This window comes from Phyllostomus hastatus, unplaced genomic scaffold (genome assembly GCF_019186645.2).
Source record: "Phyllostomus hastatus isolate PE091 unplaced genomic scaffold, TTU_PhHast_1.1 phas_scaffold_78, whole genome shotgun sequence".
In the NCBI taxonomy this organism is placed as follows: Eukaryota; Metazoa; Chordata; class Mammalia; order Chiroptera; family Phyllostomidae; genus Phyllostomus; species Phyllostomus hastatus.
In genome coordinates, this window is record NW_025334041.1 from 16,807,837 (window position 1) to 16,827,562 (window position 19,726).

The following is a 19,726-nucleotide window of genomic DNA, read 5'->3' on the forward strand; positions in this document are numbered from 1 at the left end:
TGAAGACCTTGTGAGACCAGCTGATAGCTTCCCTCTGATCTCTCCAGAGCCATTCTTCTATCTATAGATTTGCTTCACATACTTTTCCTTCAAACTGTTAAAACTCCTAAAGGACAGGGAATCTGTCTACATGTCTTACTCAAATTTTAATATGTCCCCTCATCTGCTTTTCTCTCCCCTGTAGGTTAAATAAAAAAATGTCACATCATAGGGGTATTCCACAAATTTCTATAGTTTAAATATGGCTCTAGAGGATGTGTGATTGAAGTTTATAAACACGCTATATTTTTATCAAGGTGCTGATAGAAGTCTCTGGCTGATATAAAAAGCCTGATTTACCTTTCAGGTACTTTTTCAGTTTTTTTGTGATTAGGATATGCATTCTGCTTCCTTCATTGGGCAGCAGTCAAAAGGCAAATAGAGCGATTAGGATGGCCCCACACCTTGTCATTGGCCCTACAACTTTCTAGAAATAATAGTTTTGGAATTATGTAATGTCCTCTACCAATGACAACATATGGATGTCATTACTTTTCCTCGTGTGGCAATGTGCTGTCATCTGGCAGCTCTGAGGATCATGGAAAACACAATGGTAAATCAAGGAGAATTCTTAGATTTTTGCGTTTTTATTTTAAAACAAAATTTTATAGTGATTAACACCTACTTTTAAACAGAATGATGCATTAATTAAATGCCTTGTCATAACTATTATAAGCTCCATTAGAAAAATAGACATCTCACAACTACAGCATCAGCTCTTTAATAAATACATAATACAGCAGTTAGTAGTCAGTCAGAATTATTTGAACAGTTTTGTAGTATATTATATGAAATCATCATACCCCCCAATCTTCTGTGTCCTTTAAGGAGGTTTAATTCTATGTATAATTCAAACCCAGAAATAACAAGACACTTGTTTAATGAGAATTTGTTTCTTAGAGCTATCTTATATTCAAATATTTTAACTTAAAAATACACACTATGTTAAAAAATTTTTACAAAGGCAAAACTTGTTAAATGAAACAAATAAGGTTATATTACTGATAATTTAAAAACATTTCTAAACATTTTTTCAGAGGTTTAAAAATGAAGTAGCTGGTAAATGTAAAATTATTTTAAAGTTATGTTAAATAGACACAAAATGAATTGCTATATTAATATGTGCACATTTATACTTTATTATAATTTAGAATTAAAATACTTTATATTCAATATTCTTAATAAAATTTATGTACCATACTTGTCACTGTGTGGAATTCTTGTCAAAATCACATTTATCTGTGTACAGTGTAAAGTTAGTAAAAGTTCTTTCTATAAATCACATTTTCCTTCCTTGGTGACTGCAGTTTTTTATTTTTTTAACTGTTGGGTTAAATACTTTAACTGAAGTAGGTTATAGAGGTTAGAAACGTGATTAATAGAGTTAGCTTACAAAGATAAGTTTTATGCAGGAGGGAATTTCAGGTAGATAAAAGAGTAGTGTTGTTACTCTCAGGTATTTCATTAACAGCTGCCCAGATAGCTGAACGATTGCTTCATATAATTAAAATAACTTAAATATGCAGTTTTATGAAACTTATTACATGGACTTGTAGGTAAATTAAGCAAAGCCAAAGAAGAAAAATCAATCAAAAGAACAGACATGTTAAGGAAGAATAAAAAAGTAGAAGGGCTCAAAGAGAAAGTACTTTTTCCAACAGCATTGATGGTTGTATCATATTTTCTCCTGTCACTGAAGTAACACGTGCAAGATGCTGCAAAATCTAATTATGATGTTTCCATGTAGTATTCTTCCACTCAATTCTGTTTAACAGCAAGATCATAATACAAAAGTATTCTTTACAAAGGAATAGAAAGAATAAAAAATTGTCAACAAAACTCATTCTTGTCAGTTAAGGTAGGGTTTGCAGAAATCATATCCACTAGCATAAATAGGAGGCCAAAAGCTTTCATAACATAAGGTCTGTAGGGCATGAGCTCATAATCAGGCTCCATGTTGAATCATATGTGATTCAGTTGTACTGAAAACTGGCTCATATGTTATCATAAATGACTTCTCAAATATTTGTAAGAAAGGAATGTCCCTATGTCTATGAACATTTAGTTAAAAATTAATTAGTGTAATATTTATTTAAGCACAACTTCCAACACTGTATCTAACACACCAACAATTGCAAGATACAGCACAATTTCAGAGATGTTCTATCGAAAAGGGAGTTTTCTCAGAATCAATGAAACATGAACATATAATCAGTTGCCCATAGAGGAATTATTAAAGAAAAGGGAAATGATCTGAAAGCTAGTTCTACATTTCTTTGACAAGAAATACATTTCAATTTGCATTTCATGAAATGGATTTTTAAAGGTCAATATTGATAAGGACCATCATAAAATAAATGTTAAGAGCAAATAAAGCAATACAATATGCACATGCTTGAACTCCCAAGTAGCTGTATGTATTTCACTTGAAACTGTTACTAAAATAATGTCTTGAATCCTTTAAAACTGGATCTCTAACAATTGTGAAAATTTAAAAATTTTAATGGATCTGTCTTTGTTCAGGTGTATAGATTCAAATGAGTTTTAAAATCATTAAGAGATGTTTGGAAATGAAGAACTTTACTATACCATTACATTTCTTATTTTTCCACAATTAGGCTTATTGAGTTTCAAGTTTTAGTGTAATCCCTTAGGAAAACTGAGTAGAAAAAAACAGGAGTAAGGAATGGAAGTAAAAGCCACTGAGTTTAATTTGCTATATCAGGTACCTGGAGGAGTATATTCTACGGAGAAAAAATTTCATAGTTCTTCATAAAAATGTTTTGGTGTCTCATGGATGCCTGTTGTTATACATAAGAATATGTCCAATGGAGATTGAGTATATATTAGGAAATATTTGGAATTTATTCCTTAGTGAAGTATTGCATCTGATACATACACTAATTTTAATTTTGATGTTTGAAAAATCTGTAGAAAAAAATCTATTTTTGAATTCAAGTTTTTAAAATCTTTATTATCTAAGCTACATTGAACATTTAAGATATAATCAGGTTTTTAGCGAATTTCTGAGTCTTGCAGAGAATATGAAATCATAAATATTAACAAATTTTGTAAAAGATATCAAATGCTTATAAGTCCATGTGCACTGCAGTGTAAAGATGCCCTAGAGAAATAAAAGGCATGCAATTATATTGTAGTGTATGGATGGCACATTTCTAAGTCATTGCATACTTATGGGTGCAGAAGTGCTGTCGTACCAAAAGTGTTCAAGTTATTAACGTTGTTAACCATTTAAAATTCATGACTTGTGTTTAATATCAGTGAATCTGAAAAGGCTCCTGTGGACACATTGAAAATAGCCTCTATTTACAGATACTATTTAATCTAATAATACCCTGTTTTCCCTTACCTTTTAATTAATTCTAACTAGTCAAATATTAATTCTCTTCTCACAAACCACTACATAGGAACATACTGATTATTCAAGTACAATAGAAGCTCTAAAATCTTTAAGAATTAGATCCTTAAGTAAAACAGGAAAGCACATAGCAAGCATAACTTCAGTCATCATCCAGCGTTGAACTGCCCATCAGGAGGTTTGTCCTTTCCTGTGATGACAGCCTCGGTTCATTACAAATTAGTGCAAACCAGTGAGAGTGTAAAAAATATAAACCCTAGATGTTTAAGGGTTTCATTTTATTTTGCTTTTTTGGATAGATACTTCATTCCACATGAAAATTGTTTTATGAACATCATAATGTTCATTTCTAAGTTGTCAGCATTTTAATTAATGGATTTTCCCCACTTTTTCCTTTCGGGGGTCTGTCAGGTATCCATTTATTTTCCTTTTTAAAAGGATGCTGTGTGTGAGGCAGATAGCAAAATACGATTTTTACGTTATCCTTAGTGGTCAAGGGTGTCTTACACAAGTGAGTCACAGTACTGAATTATGTCAGTGTCCCCAGTCTCTCATTTGGGGAAGGAAATACAGTTTAACTTAGAGTCATAATTGCTTGGCTGGAGGGGACAGCTAATGGAGCTGCTGTGTTTGTTGGCTCCAGAACAACTTATTATATGTTTTAAAATGCTCTTCAGGGTAGAATATGGGGTGGGGAGTTAGTCTTCATTGAAATGCACTTTGATTAATTCAAGTGCTGAACTGTTAATAACTATAAGAAGACATGGTTGTCGGAGGCAAAGCTCAGTACTACTCACAGGACAGGTGGACTGAGCCTGTGGGCTGCGGTAATTGTGAAGAAGTTTCCACTGCGGCGGATGAAAGCTCACGATCTCTGTGTCCGTCTCCCAGCTTGAACTCTGCACAGGCTAAGGCGGGAACGGATTTCCCTGTAGTTAGTGCTTAGAAGCTGATTAGCAGGAAAGATTGGAAGCCAGTCATGGCCCGTTCAGTTTGAATGACTCTTTTCTGCTTTGCTTTGACATTTTCTTATGCCCATATACTTAAGACTTCAGTAAATCACATTTAAAGACATTTGCCAATTAGATATTTTAAAGACTCACGAGGTAGCATGATATTGTGCAATAAACACTAGCCTGGCAATAAGAGAAGTTTCCTTTGAATGCTGCCACGTAATGGCGGGGATGGCTTTTGAGAAATCGTTTAAACCTTCTGAGCCTTGATTGCCTGACTAACTAAAAGGATGAATGATCTTATTTCTAAGATGTTGTCTGTCTTCCTCCAATCACATACTTTAGAATTCTGGCAGTGAAGTTGAGGTGATACAGGGGAAGCATGTCCATAGGCTTCATCGAAAGGCAAAAATAATATAGCTTAATATAGCATTTAATTTGAAAATGCTGACATCTACTTGGAGTAAATATCTGAGAAAGCTCAGTCAAAAGTGTGGCAGTTTGCTTGAGGCAGAGTTTCTAAGTATCTTGTGCATTTTAACCTGATGATGAGACAAATGAAATGGTGAAACAGTCCATCCAGTTGACCAGGTAAGAAATAAAACTCCACATCTGCAAACAACGAAGCTGTTCAGGTTTTGATGTTACTTTACAGTGTCCCTTATTAAACATTCAGCTTTTAAAACCAGTATTCTAATAAAGTGACATTGTACTAATACGTTTTTATGGCAGTAGTAATTTAGCACTTATTTAATCCAGTCATCTGTGACATATATAAACTTATCCTGTAAGAAAGAAAACCAAACTATAAAAGCAAAGAGGAGAGAATGTTGGAATTAGTATCCATTTTGTAAAAAAAAAAAAGAAAAGAAAAGAAAAGAAACACACATGAATAAAACGACACAGTTTCAAAAGCAATATCCCTCAAGATGAAGGTTTCACCTGTTCAGCTCCTGAAAGAGTGAAACACTAACCATTTATTCATCTAGCTATTCTTGTCTGTTCACTGCCAAATGTTGAAGTGTTTGGCAACATTAGTATAATTGCCTTATTTTTTTTTTTCATTTGCACGTTCTGTGCAGGGATCACTGTACCCTTGCAGTGACACGATGCCAAAACTCTCGACAGCATTGTGTCTCTCTGGGAAGCGTAGGAACGGCAGGTACCTGTAAAGTGTAATCAGTGCTCTTCAGATGATCTACATTCTATGCTGATCTAAATAAGTTATATATTACAGTAAAGTGCTACAATGACACTAGTCTCAAACAGTAGTAAGACACATGTTTCTCGGAAAAAGTCAGCAGCGATGTGAGTCACATGACGATGAGGATGCTTGTCAGTCTTCATTCGAGTGAAAACCAGCAACTAGCACGATCTAGAACAATTTGTCTCCTCCTGTGACTTCTACAACTATAATTTTTAGGAGCAATTATTAAAAATCCAGTTTCCTGTAAAGTACTTTTTTATCTTTTTTAGAAGTTGCACCTGAAAGTTTCATGAGCATTTAATTTGCTGATATCCATTTTTATTTCTTCAGGTTTCTCACGTCGGTAGGTTACTGCTCTTGTGCAAACACTTTGCAGAATCAACTTGTCCTTGATGGAGAAGAAATATTATCATTAATTATCATACATATTGGAAGTAGGCAATCACATACTGGTAGTAATTCTTTTTTTAGAATTCACTGACCTTTTTTGAGGCCGACACCCTGTAATCTGCCGAGGACTTTATTTTGTTACTGTTCCACTGCAATATCACCTGTCTAATGATAAGGACTTTAAGCAACCCAATCAAGAATGTAACTATGAAAATGATGAAAAATATCCTCAAGTAGCTTGGGCTAGAGAAGCATTCTGTAATAAAGCAGACAAATAAATGGGTTAAAAAACTGGAATGAGCAAATCAAAGGATTCCAACAAGTAAACATCTCAATTAATAGGACCAGAGACATTTGCAAATCTACATTTCGAAAACAGAGGACTGCCATTACTATTGATTCAAAGAGTAACTCTCGATTTTTTATTACACATTTATTATTAAAATATTTCAACACAAAACTCCTCTTTGTAGAATAATCACAATGAAGGTATTTAATAAGAGTATTTTTTTTTTTTTTGCAGCTTGATTCCATAGTAGTATTAACTGGAATATATCCAAAGCCCTTAACCAAATATAACCATATCCATTACAGAGAGAGGGACAATTCTCATGGTGTATACCCTTGAGCACTAGTGGAAGATAGGATCTAAAAAAATGACTTAACAGCTCTCCTCATTAGTTTATGTTTCTCTTGTTGTGCTTGCTCTTCATTTGTTGCACACAGTAATGGAAGATAAAGTAAACATCTGCTGAGGCTAAAATCAGTACCACTCTAACAGAAGAGTAAATATTTCCTATGAGATTGCAGTGCAACTTTTCATGAGTATTACACATAGCTTCTCCAGGAAATAGGAGTGTCCAATTCAGGACAATATACAAATCTCTTTCCTCAGTTTTTATTTATTTATTTTTTACTTGTCTGTTAACCAAATCTTTTTTTTTTTTTTTTGTATCTAAGTATTCTACTTGCAGTTTTCAGAACTCATTTACTGGCTGGAAAAGGATATGCCGCATTGAGAGGAGGGGCATACTCTGTCTCTGCTTTAGCACTAGACTTTTGGCAAACTCTAGCTGGAAAGTCTACAGACTCTGTGGCTGCCAGGGGTATTATCCAAATCTAAGAGGAACAAGGTTGCACAATATGCAAGTATTCCACAGAACTTACCAGCTGTCCCAGACTCAAAAAATTACCTCCTGGCCTAAAGAGGCATCTGTTTTTTGCCTGTTCTCCAGACTTTGGGGACTTCACCTAAATGTCTGAAGGTCTCTCCCTGAGAGGGCCTTTGAGGAGGGGACCTGCCAAGATTTAGAAAAGCAATCACCCAATCGTGAGTGATTTGTGTCTGCATTATCAGGGATGATCAAGCATGCTTCTAAGTATGCCAAGAACTCAGTAATAAGGGCAAGGGCTCATCTCCAAGTGGGAAGACAGAGCCCAGTTTTCTTTTGGTCAATAATAAGATTCCTTGAAAGAAAGGCTAATGATAGGCTGGCGGACCACTAATTGGAATAGAAGCACCAAACACAAAATGCAAGTTTTCTTTTGTTATAGGTCTCTCACACACAGAGAATCCACGAGGCTCTATTCAAAGGTGATGACCTCAGAGTCTTTCACAGTGACCTAAAGTTTGTAACACGCACGCCTTTAATTCTGACAGGCTGTCATTTCCCTTGGCTGACTCAGAACTACTCAATCAGCTACGATCTTTATAGGGGGCATGTAGCTTGATCCCACTTACTGGCTCCTTGCCTAACAGAAGCTTAGCCAGAAAGAGCAAAGAACACCCTTTAAGTGTGATTGAGTGGATAGATAATAGAGGTGGCTAACAAATGCCCTTTCCCTCTCCTTGCACAATAGTTGTGAAGAGGAGGGGAGTCCCCTAGCTACCGATAACATTTTACTAACATTTCTAATAGGTTAGGATGGAGGACATTTTCAGGGCCCCAATCTGAGTGCCCTGGCCATGACTATCTTCTTAGTTCAGGTCAAGCAAGGGCTTTTCCTAAGGAGCTTTAATGGAAACTCTTTGTAACCATACTTAGGTCATAGTAGGTTTATTTACTTAACATAATAGAGGACATGTTGACAGTAAGGGCTCTATTTATTAGAAAAGGCACTTGGCTTTCTGGAGTGATTGCTACAGCCGCAGCTGGCAGCACATGGCTTTTTGCAGAGGCCAGTTCACTGGGGGCTAACATCAATATGGATTCTAGGGAAGAGGCAAACAACACTTTATGGAGAAAGTTTATTTTTTTGTGCACTCTCCCTAACGTTAGAATTGTTTTTACAGGTGAACATTTTCAGTGAAGACGTAATTTCAGATTCATGTGTATCTTAACACCTGACACTTGAGCATGGTGGAGTGCTGGCTTCTGGGTTCTCATTAATGAAATGGTCTTTGAACACTGCTGTCCCTCATTTATGTGTCAGTGTTTAAATTTACATAATTCTTTCATGTTGACTGGCTCATTTAATCGTACACAACTCTGAGATTGGTGTTACCATCTCCATTTTACAGGTGAAGAAACTGAGGCTCAGGGAAATATTGTAAGAGGCTGATAGTGTCAAGGGGCACGTCCTAGGCCAAGGTCTTCAGACTGAAAGTTCCATACCCTTCCCATTATGCCACTTTCATTATCATTCACCCCAAAATTTATTGATGTCAGAATCAAAAGTACCATGAAGGAATGGCCCTTTTTGAAGTTATGCACCTGGCAAAAACACATCATTGCTACTTAGAATTTTCTGGCTTCACCCAAAATATGAAAATGTTTGACACAAAGAAGTTTATAACTGAAGCCAGTTATGAAGGGTGATTATGGTGCCATAGATGTTTCTAATGGTGAAATGGACTCCACGTAGGAAACTCTTTGGCTCGCTGAGGTCTCTCTAGAAAATATGTTTGCTGTACTTCCATGGGGGTGCACAGCATGGAAACTGAGCTGGGTTGTTGAGATCCGAGATCTAACAATTCAGCCAACGATAGCAAACATACTCAGCTGGTTTTATAGAGTCCCATCTCCGGGAGATTGAAAACACTGAAGCAGTTAGTCCATTCTTTAGGATGGTTCGCTAGGACCCTTATGGGGGAACATGATTCTCTACAGATATGTTCTCAGTGCTTTGGTTATTAAGCTTTGGTGTACCTGATGTTTGGTCCATATAATGTTCCATGAAAGCACATGAGGATTTACACCGATCAAGTATTGCTTGAGACAGGTTGTGGGGGTGAAGGCATTGCATGCAATTCCTGAAAGGAGAAACAGAAGGGAAAACATACAGTCTTTACCAAGGTTATAGCCTGTAGTGTCTTCTATAAGAAATAAAATAAGATAGAATATTGCTTTAGTATAGCAGCCTTGTGGAACTGGGAAAGAAAGCTATGACACTTATTTTTAATCCTGGCTGAATTTAATACCATGGCAGAGTCACTTTCTATGCATTTAAAATAGTTTCATAATGTATAAAATCAAAATAATGATTTTTCTGCTTATGTTTTCATCTACGATTTTATGGTTGCGAGTCCTACATTTGAGCCTTTAATCCATTTTATGTTTATTTTTGTATATGGTGTGAGAAGGTGGTCTAGTTTCATTTTTTGCATATATCTGTCCAATTTTCCCACCAACATTTCTTGAATGTAGACTTTGTTTATCTTATTATGTGCTCTTGCCTCCTCTGCATATATTAATTGACCATATAGGCATGGTTTATTTCTGGGCTCTCTAGTCTGTTCCATTGTTCTATGTGTCTGTTTCTATACTAGTACCATCTTGTTTTGATTACCATAGCCTTGTAGTATAGTTTGATGGCAAGTAGCATGATACCTCCAACTTTGTCTCAAGATTGCTATGGCTATTTGTGGTTTTGGGGGTTTCCTAAACATTTTTGGACCATTTTTTTTGGTTCTGTGAAAAGTGAACTTTGGTATTTTGATAGGAATTGCCTTGAATCTGTTGATTGCTTTGGGTAGTATGGACATTTTAATAATGTTAATTCCTATCCATGAGCAGAGTATATTTGTATCTTCTTCTGATTTTTTCTTTCTTGAGTGTCATAATTTTCTGAGTACAGGTCTTTTATACCTCCTTGGTTAAATTTATCCCTCGGTACTTTAATTTTTTTGATGTGATTGTAAGTGGGATTGTTTTCTTAGTTTCCCTTTCTGGTAGTTCATTATTGGTATATGAAAATGCAACTAATTTCTGACTTAGAGGGTAGAGTATTATGCTAAATTAAATAAATCAGTCAGATAAAGACAAATACCATATGATTTCACTTATACGTGGAATCTAAAGAATAAAACAAACACACACACAAAACAGAAACAGACTCATAGATACAGAGAACAGACTGATGGTTGCCAGAAGGGAGGGGAATTGGGGGACTGGGTGAAAAAAGTGAAGGGATTAAGAAGTACAGACTGGTTGTTACAAAATAGTCACAGGGAAGTAAAGTACAGCACAGGGAATATAGTCAATAATATTGTAATAACTATGTATGGTGCCGTGTGAATGCTGGAAATATCCAGGGAAGCACTTTGTAAAGTATATGATTGTCTAGTCACTATGTTATACACCTGAAACTAACACAAAATAATATTGAATGTAAATTATAATCGAAAAATAAAACTAAAAAAATGACTTTTCTATCTGAGGGGAAAATCTACAGGAAATAGATAATGCTCTCACCACACACACATACAAATAGCATAGATGCTTTAGAAGATGAATATTTAGACACCATCAGAAAAGTTTAGCAATTGACTACACAGTTCAACATTATCATTATGTTTAAGCACTGTGTTTCTAAGAGAGTTACAGAATTGGCTATGCATACTTTAAACAATTTTACTTGCACTACCAATCCAAAGAAGTGAAGGTCATAAAAATTTGAATAGAACAAATTGGAAGGCACAGTGATGTTTACAGTAGTGGTCGTGTTAGAGCAGGACTCACACTGTCACTGGGACATTAACCATTGGCACGAAACCCTAATGCTGCTTCATTTAACATAGCGCCTTTCATTTACCCACCATTCATTTCTATAGTGCTTCATAACCACCATCATTCTTTATCTTTAATAAAAATAAAACAATGATAATAGCTAACATTTTTCTATTAGATAACTGTGTACTAAGTACAAATTATTTTTTAACATGAAACATCTAATCTAATTATCTCACAGAACTATATAGAACTATATATAGCAAGGTATCATTATTATCCTCTGCCTTTGATATCAGAAATATTAACAGAGAATATTACCAGAAAACTCTCAGAGAATTTCAACAACTTGCCCTGGTCCAACAGCTAAGTAAGAGTAAGCAGGACAGGCAGCCCCTAAATCGTCATACTGGAAAACTTAAACTTGCATGAGGTTATGTGCCAATTATATATATCAATGAAGCTGGCAAAAACCCAGTGAACTTTTATGAATACTGAATATTATTCTTTAAAAAAAACTAATTTACAAAAGCAAAGGCAGTGAATGCCTGGATAAATTCTGATACTTCCACAGGTATCTAGTGGTCAAAGATTAGAATCTAAGCCTGAAAATTCCCCATTCAGTTCTTTTTTAGCACGATGGTAACAATTTAATTGGATGAGAACATCCAGCACTTCTAAGATTATGGAAGGCAGAATAAAAAAGGAGCAACAAAGCTGTTACGAAGGGACTGCTTTATGCGTGTCTGGAGTCAGAGAACACATACCAGTTTTCATTGCAGGCTGTGGGACACGTGGGGCAGTGTTCACAGAAGCGGCCGATGCTCCTGGGGTCGGTGCACTCGCACCTGCCGCATACACATGTGCCTCTGCCACTGCACACTTGGCCCTTTGGGTTGATGCAGTGCTGGGCTGATGCTGATGGGCACTGGCACCGGTCTCCTTCCCAGCCACTGAAGCACTGGCATCTGCCCACTTCGCACTCTCCATGCCCTGTGACAGAGACACTCCAGGACCTAAGTTATTGGGGCCGCCGACACTGGGAAGCTTTTCCAAACGTGAATTCCCCTCCCATCTCCATGGAAACACACGGACAGTCCAGTGAATGGAAATAGCGTCACTTTCTGTTTGTCTGACATAAACAAGCCAAGACGTAGGAATGTCTATTTTCAAAGCTGTTCTACTGGAGATAATCTCCTGATGCTATTGTGTTGTGCTGACAAGCGTGAGGTCCGCCCGGCTGCAGTGCCTGTCTACTTGAAGGTCACTGTACATTCAGTTTTAAATGAAAAAACATGAATATAAAGTTACAAAGGCTGAAGTAATGTTAATTGCCTGACTTAAAAACAGGGTTATCTTATTAATAGCTTCCATAATTTATTCTGTCTGTCTCTCATTATTGCCAAGGGCCTGGGATCAATTTGAAGGTCCGTGAGGCAAACCCTTCTTCTAGTGCTTCAGTTTGGTGAGTGCCATGTTTAAAGATCAGATCTCCAGGAAGTCAGACCAATCTTTTACATTTGCAGGGCATTATGGATCGAGCAGGTTGGCAGGGCCTGTCAAAAGTGGGCTGTGCGCTATTATTACAGGTAGCAAGAGCAAGCAAGGCGGTAGGTGTGCGTGTGTGTTGGTGTTGGGTGCAGACAAGTAAGTTGAGGAAAAGCACTGGTTGTATGTAGTGAATGTGAGACTGCACAGGTGTCCGAAATTTAACATGATAATGAGAACTAGACGGGTACATTTTACAGGGTTATATAGTGCTTCTCAAACTTATTTAGCCACAAACTTCTCCCCCCACCTGCCTTCCCTCCCTCCCTCCCTTCCCTTGCCTCCTTCCCCCTGCCTTTATTGCAGAGCCCCTCACAAGGCTCCTGTTCCACAGAGTCTACTGTTGGATCGGCTCTGTGTGCTAAGTGTAAAGCTAATGAGGTCCAGGCCAAACAAACGCCTGCCAGGCCCTGTTCCCTGTGAGCAGGCTGCTCGGCTAACTCTAGGCAGTCGACCTGTGAACATGTGTTTTTATTCTCCAAGGAGGCTAGTGAAGAAAATGCTTGTCAGCCTACAGATTGCGCTTATAATTTATACACAAATAATTCAAAGCAGGTTCTCAACTGCCTGTGTCAGTAGTATCACAGTTTTATAGAAGAGTGCCACTACATTGATTTTTGATATTTGCTATAAACAGAAACTGGAATTTTCAAGACATTGACAGTTGAGGGAAATGATCTCAGAACTTTTTCTTTTCTCTGTCCCAAATAGGATTAGCTCTGAAACATTAGCAGATAATTACTGGTTTGTTCTAAAGTCATCTATAATCTATTCTACCCATGATAGCAGGTTGAGCTGAATAAATGTTTAAAATATAAAATATTTTGTGTATATAATAGAATAAAAAGGCAATTTGTCATTACATATTTGTGTAATATAGGGCAAATTTTTAGCTTACACAAGAATAGTAATATATCTTATATCATTTTTTACTTTCCATATGCTTATAACAATAAAACATTTGTCAATAATTTAATTGATATTTACTTAACAAAATGCAAAGACTAAAAAGGTATTTTAACAATAAGTGATTAGCACCTTGGCACAGAAAAATTAATTCACTTAAAAACAATGATTTGTATTAATTTTTAAATGCTGCAGATTTTCTGGATTCTAACCTCTAGGTGGCAGTAAACTGAATTAGCCAAAAAGTACTTCAGATGTTTTTGCTTTAAGATTTGGTCTGTGTGTGGCCTCTGGGACTAATCTCTTAGATTACTAATGAAACCAGTTTTTCTTGAAGAATGCTATCTTTTGACAATTTTATGTCTGGTATTGTTCCCAAAATAAACTGGAGAGATTTAAATGACTACAAATATTGAATATCATCTATATAATGCATTAAGAATTTGCCAATGAATGGTAAGTGTATTTTTACAGCTCACTGTCCTCTGAGCAAGCTGGAGGGAGTGGCCACTGATAAGAATGAATCAGATCCTTCTAGAAGAATACCCTGATTGTAGAAATCCTGTCAGACATCATTGGTAATTTCCTTTTCTGGTATATATCTTCACAAAGTCAAGGCATACTTGAGGATAACAATTTTTGGTTTTTATTTTTTAAGAACTTAAAATAGAAACATCAGAATCATGTGATATAAATCTGTTGCTATGCCCCAATTGCACAGACCTTGAAACTCTGAGTATGAAATTCAGGTTCAGGGTTAATAATTATAAAAGATGTGATTTAAAAGTACTTTAACATGTATGCTAGTTTGATAGTGGCTAGTAAAAACTCATGCTTACATTTATATATTTATACTCACCAGCACACAGCTTTCCATGGTGATATGGACAAGAAAAGTCATCCTTTTCACAGTATTTTCCATATACTTTCCCAAGCTTAATTTTGTGACACAAGCATTTCCCACAAATACACACTCCTCGACCGCTGCAAACAGGTTGATCCTCGTGTGACTTGCAGCTCTCTGAAGGAAATTGATCTTCATCAAAGTGACATTTATTCTCTTCACACTGGAAACACTTGGAATCGAGAAAAGTTTCATCTACACACTTCCTTTTAGGTCCTCGGCTGTCATCACACTGACAGCTGCAGTTTCTGTGTATGTGAATTTTAGTGGTTTCATTGAAACCAATAGGTTTGATGATGGCATAGCTTTTTCCTCCTGTGACATCACATTTTTTCATTGTAACTGTTACATTGAAAAGAACCTAAATTTAGGACAGGGAGGAAGAAAACATATATGTCTTGATTATTTTTATTACCAATATTACATTTGTTAATGATATTTTGAATCAACATTCCATCTTACAGAAATTAGTATTTATAAATTATACATGTAATCTTCCATTTGTAGATTTTAATCCCTTTTTAATTTATTTCCTAATTAATGAACTAGAAAGTTAAAGGATGCAATGACTACTACTCACTTATGTTATCCTACTAAATATATGGGGGTTAAAGAGTATTTGAAATGTCTGTTCAACTTTCAATGATTAATACATGTCCTCTGTTGATTTTTTAACAAGCTTGAGAGAGCCTAGGTCATTTTCTGGATTTGGCCTTAACATGGGCGGTTACTGACTATTTGATACTAAGGGTAGGTCAAATAAACTAGCAATAATTAATTTCAAGTATACAACTTGTGGGAGCATCTATACCACCTGCAGATTCTAAATTTACCAGGAGAAAAAATATAGTCAAACTAAAGAGAAAGGAAGATTGTATTTTATTCAATCTTAGGATCTTAGGACCTTTTCATCTTTTTCAATAACTTTTGTTCTTTTTCCTACATCATGACATTAAAATAATTAATAACATCCTATAAGCCTTAGAGATGGAAACAAAAGGGTTTATAAATCTAGTCCACACTGTTCACTTAAATATGGGGCAACTGATGTCTCAAGAGGTAAATGACTCACCGAAAATCACCTTATTCAAGAAGAATTTCCCTTTAAAAGTTTTTTTTTTAATCTGTGTGTTTACTCTCTATTGTGCTGGTCCCAAGGGAATCCCTCTTTCCTCTGGTCCCATTTCCTGAAGCTACTATAATCCGGGCCTCTTTTTTCCACATTCCATCCTTTTTTAGTTAAATGATGACACTTCTTTCTATTGTTTTAACAAATTTCCCTACCTCCTCCTACATCATTAAGAGTGTATTAGGAAAATCTCAAAGTGAAAGATTTTGGAATTTTTAGTCTTTATCAATTGATCCATCACTTTCATTCCTTTCTGTGGCTCATTAACCTTCAGTTTTACATTTGCTCTGAGAATTTTCAGATTTGAAATAAAAGATATTATCATCATCATAAGTATAGACACTACTTATTTCAGGACATGTGATTTCCTAATACATAATGGCCGTGTCACCTAAGTTTAAAGACATTATCATTGAATAAGTATGTAACATAATATTTATTTATTTTAACTTGAGAGTTTGAGAGAACCATCAGTGAAGTTAAAACAAGTAGGAACTTTGCAGAAACAGTAAAAGTTGCTTTGAAGTGTAAATAAGATCCTTGAGTCAGGAGTAAGTAAAGTTTCTCAGAATGGTTTGATTTTCTGTGAGAAAACATGCCAAACAACTTAGTTTACTTGAAATGGGAACCACGCGCACCCACATACTTCGTCGTTGCTTGTCACATTGCCACATCCTTCTGCGCCTGGCCTCCGGGTCCCATCTGGACAGATGGCAGTAATGTTTACATGGATGCCTTTCACCTGGTTTTCCACTTGCACTTTGACTTCTGAAATAAGTTTCTGCAGAAACATCATTTTTAAATTTTATACTATAGCAGTATCAAATGTAAGCAACTCAACAGTGCCAATTTTATTAAATCATTGTAATCACTTAGGTTTAACTAAAAGAGTCTGTCTCTAGAAAAAGATGAATGAAACAGCATTTCCATATAATGACCCAATTATATGTGAAATACATAGAGAATACTGAAGCTTAGACTATTTGCATTTAAGTGCTCTATTTTTAAAGCATATCTCCATGCATTTCTTGAATTTCGATCCCTTCAGAGATAAACCTCACACAGCCTGTGTTTCAAAAATAATCACATATCATCAAAAAGAGTAAATCTTGACAGCTTCAAATCTGAAACATATTTCTCACATTTACAGCTATTAAAGAAACATTTCAGTGTCAAATACTTCAGGCTATAATGAAAGCTAAAATGCCTTATTAACACAGAATTAAAAGGAAATTTATGGGAGGCCACTTCTATACAGTAAGCATAAGAATTACCTGCCAGATATGGTCCTATAAATTGTCCATGAATGGACTAGGGTTTTTGCCAAGTTCCTGAAGCGTGCTTGTGTCAATAAAATCTGTTCCATTTCTTAATACTGAAATAGAACCCCTTACTGAGCAGAAAACCATTTGCTCATTTATGCAATCTTTCAAAAACCATCTATGTAATGCCTATCATGATTTAGGCACACACCAATTTCTTTCATTACAATCATGGACATAGATAACAGTACGGTGATGGCCAGAGAGAAGGGGTGGGAGGAAAGTAGGAGAGGGTAAAATGGGGATAAATGGTGATGGAAGGAGACTTGACTTTGGGTAGTGAACATACAATACAATATACAGATGATGTGTTATAGAACTGTGTACCTAAGACGGATATAATTTTATTAACCAATGTCACCCCATTAAATTCAATAATCAAGAAAGATATTCTAGCTACATTATATACTGTAGATCTGCATCTATTTCATTTCATAAAACTATGAATCTACCACATGTAAATGCCCTTAATATATACTTGTAAACCAAGGAAGGGAAAAGATGACAAGCGTACCTAAGGAAAGAGTGAATAGCAGGGTATGAAGGAAGAATTTCCAATGATGTCTAATTTTTTACCTGAGTAATTTTTCTTCTTCAATTGTATCATCAATAAAGAGATATGTGCTAATTAATAATTTATCATGGAATTATGATAATAAATCTTGAAAGCAAGATGCTTCCTCAACTTAGTAAATTTTATTTGGATTAGGTAAGACTGTGTCAGCCACATTTTTATTTCCCAAAGAACTCATACATTGTAATCACTTAACTGAATGATTTTGGCAAACCAACAGAGACTTCTAATAGTATACAAATAGTGTCGATACAGTGATGGTTTGACAGATCAGAAGGAAATTCCTAATATTCTGAGTGTTCTCAGCCTGGCCTTCTAAAATTTTGCTCTTTGGAAACCTTGAGCTAGTTATACTAATGTGTTTCAAGAAGGGTGTGAAGACAAATAACTAAAATGTGCCTCAGTTTTGGAATTTAGAAGTTAAGCTCCAGACACAAGCTTAAGCTTCTCTTTTAAGATCTAAAAGGTACCGTGGCAGAATCTATTTTTTTATAATGTATTATTCTTTTTCATTCAATGTAATTTATTTTTCCTTTCTTAATTTCAGCTAAATTACTATTACTACTAGAGTTATTATTTTTATATAATTTTAATTCTAATGGCTGTCCCGATATAAACGCTAAAAAGTAAAATGTAATTGCATTCACCATGTGCTAAAATCTTAAAAAGGAGGTGCAAAAAATGAAAAGTTAAAATGAAAATATTTTTCTCCTTTGTTTTTCATCAATGAATTGTGAATTGTTTCTTTTGGACTATAAAGGCAAAGTGAAATTTTGGAAGGATTTAAAAAATATAGACATATATAAAATAATAACAGAATCCCAACTTAAGGATATTAGTTAGCCAAAGTAAGTTTTTGTTGGATATACCAGTATTTTTCCATTGTTTAAGGTTAATTGGGACTGAAATTAGCTAAGGCATTACACACCTATTAGGCAAATAAGGAACATAAAATCATATGCTGCCGTTTTTCTTTTCCTTGGTGCAGTCTTACATACAGTCACATATGTCAATTTCTATTCTTTGGGGTAATAAATGGGTTCATACTACAAAAACTAGAGTGGCTTCTAATACTGGGGGCTCCTTCCTTATTTTAATTATTCCTGGGAACAAACTGTGGATGGGAATGTTATACACACAGTTGATTTTTGTTGATAAGAAGCTCCCCCAGTCCTTAAGTTCCTTTGTAACAGTGAGAAAGAAATATAATTAAAGATGCAATGTATTTTCAGACATAGAACAACTCTTTGGCCAGAAAAAAAAAGAACCTCACAAGATTTGTTTTCCTTTTTTAAAAAACCTCACAAGATTAACTCAAAGGGAATAGTCCCAGAACATGCATGAATGACCCATGGACATGGACCACCGGGTGGGGATTGACTGGGAGTGGGGATGGGCTGGGTGGAGGAGGGCAAAGGGGGAAAAATTGGGACTACTGTAATAGAATAACAACAAAACTTTTACAAAAGTATATATAAAAAACAAAAAAGGAAGTTTAAACAAGTCCTTCATTTTCTGTCCTCTGACTGCTTTCGGCCCGTCCCTGTTGTCCCCGAGCTGAAGGCGGATGTTGCGTGGAGACACTGCGAAGAGAAGCCTGAGGTTTCTCACAGCGCTTGGGCTACTGCTTCCCTGTTCAACTCTATTGTGTCAGAAAGGGAATCAGAGAAATTTGGGGAGTGAGACTTTATTAATGCCCCATAAATTCAGGGTCGAATAAAGCACATCTTTGGAGAGTATGTAAAATATAAAATCCAAAACAGGTGGTATCACCTGGTCCTGGCATTAAGGAAGATCTGGGTTCTGTTCCTGCTTCTTCTGCTTGTTAGTTGTTTCACCTTTGGTTAATGTGCTTAGCTTCTTTGGGGTTCTACAAATACACAATGGGAATACTATCACCTGCCTTATGGGTCAGTTGTGCAGATTAAATGAGGTCGTGTATGGAAAGTAACTGGCTCTTAGTGGAATTAAAGTAACAGTGACTATTGTCATAACACCCTAACAGAGAATTCTTTCCAGGGATGGCCTAGGTTGAAAGAGCAGACGTTTCTCTAAACCGTGGCATTTGACACCCACTCTTCACAGACTGGGGACAGCATACAACTATCAATAAAATAATATATCTCTTAAGGTGATTCTTTTAATAAACTAGTTCTATAAAACTGCTAAAATAACTGATTGAATATTCGAGTGATTCATTTAGGAAACCCCAACAGAGTCCTCTTAGTAATCTCTACATCCAAGGTAGATCATTTTACCTGACAGATTGCTGCTTGAAACAGCAGTATAATTTCTTATTTATCTTGGAAAGATAAAGTCGTTCATACATGTTCTGGGACTATTCCCTTTGATATTTATCTTATTTATCTTTTACATAGGAAATTGTGAAATTTCTTGGCCATAAGGTATAGTCTATAGCTGTGATT

At 35.7% G+C, this 19,726-nt stretch overlaps 1 protein-coding gene across 3 annotated transcripts in view; it reads right to left on the reverse strand.

The window, feature by feature from the left end:
- Positions 1-610: 610 nt before the first annotated feature.
- The window catches only part of ITGB8 (integrin subunit beta 8), a 77,619-nt gene continuing 58,503 nt past the window's right edge, over positions 611-19,726 (reverse strand). For all 3 annotated transcript variants that reach the window (XM_045827538.1, XM_045827539.1, XM_045827540.1), the window contains 6 exons: positions 16,051-16,185; positions 14,231-14,636; positions 11,685-11,910; positions 9,118-9,221; positions 6,061-6,224; positions 611-5,966 (listed from right to left, as the gene is read on the reverse strand). In XM_045827538.1, coding sequence (XP_045683494.1) covers positions 5,844-5,966; positions 6,061-6,224; positions 9,118-9,221; positions 11,685-11,910; positions 14,231-14,636; positions 16,051-16,185 — 1,158 coding nt within the window. In that variant the 3' untranslated portion in view covers positions 611-5,843. The remainder of the gene's footprint in view (positions 5,967-6,060; positions 6,225-9,117; positions 9,222-11,684; positions 11,911-14,230; positions 14,637-16,050; positions 16,186-19,726) is intronic.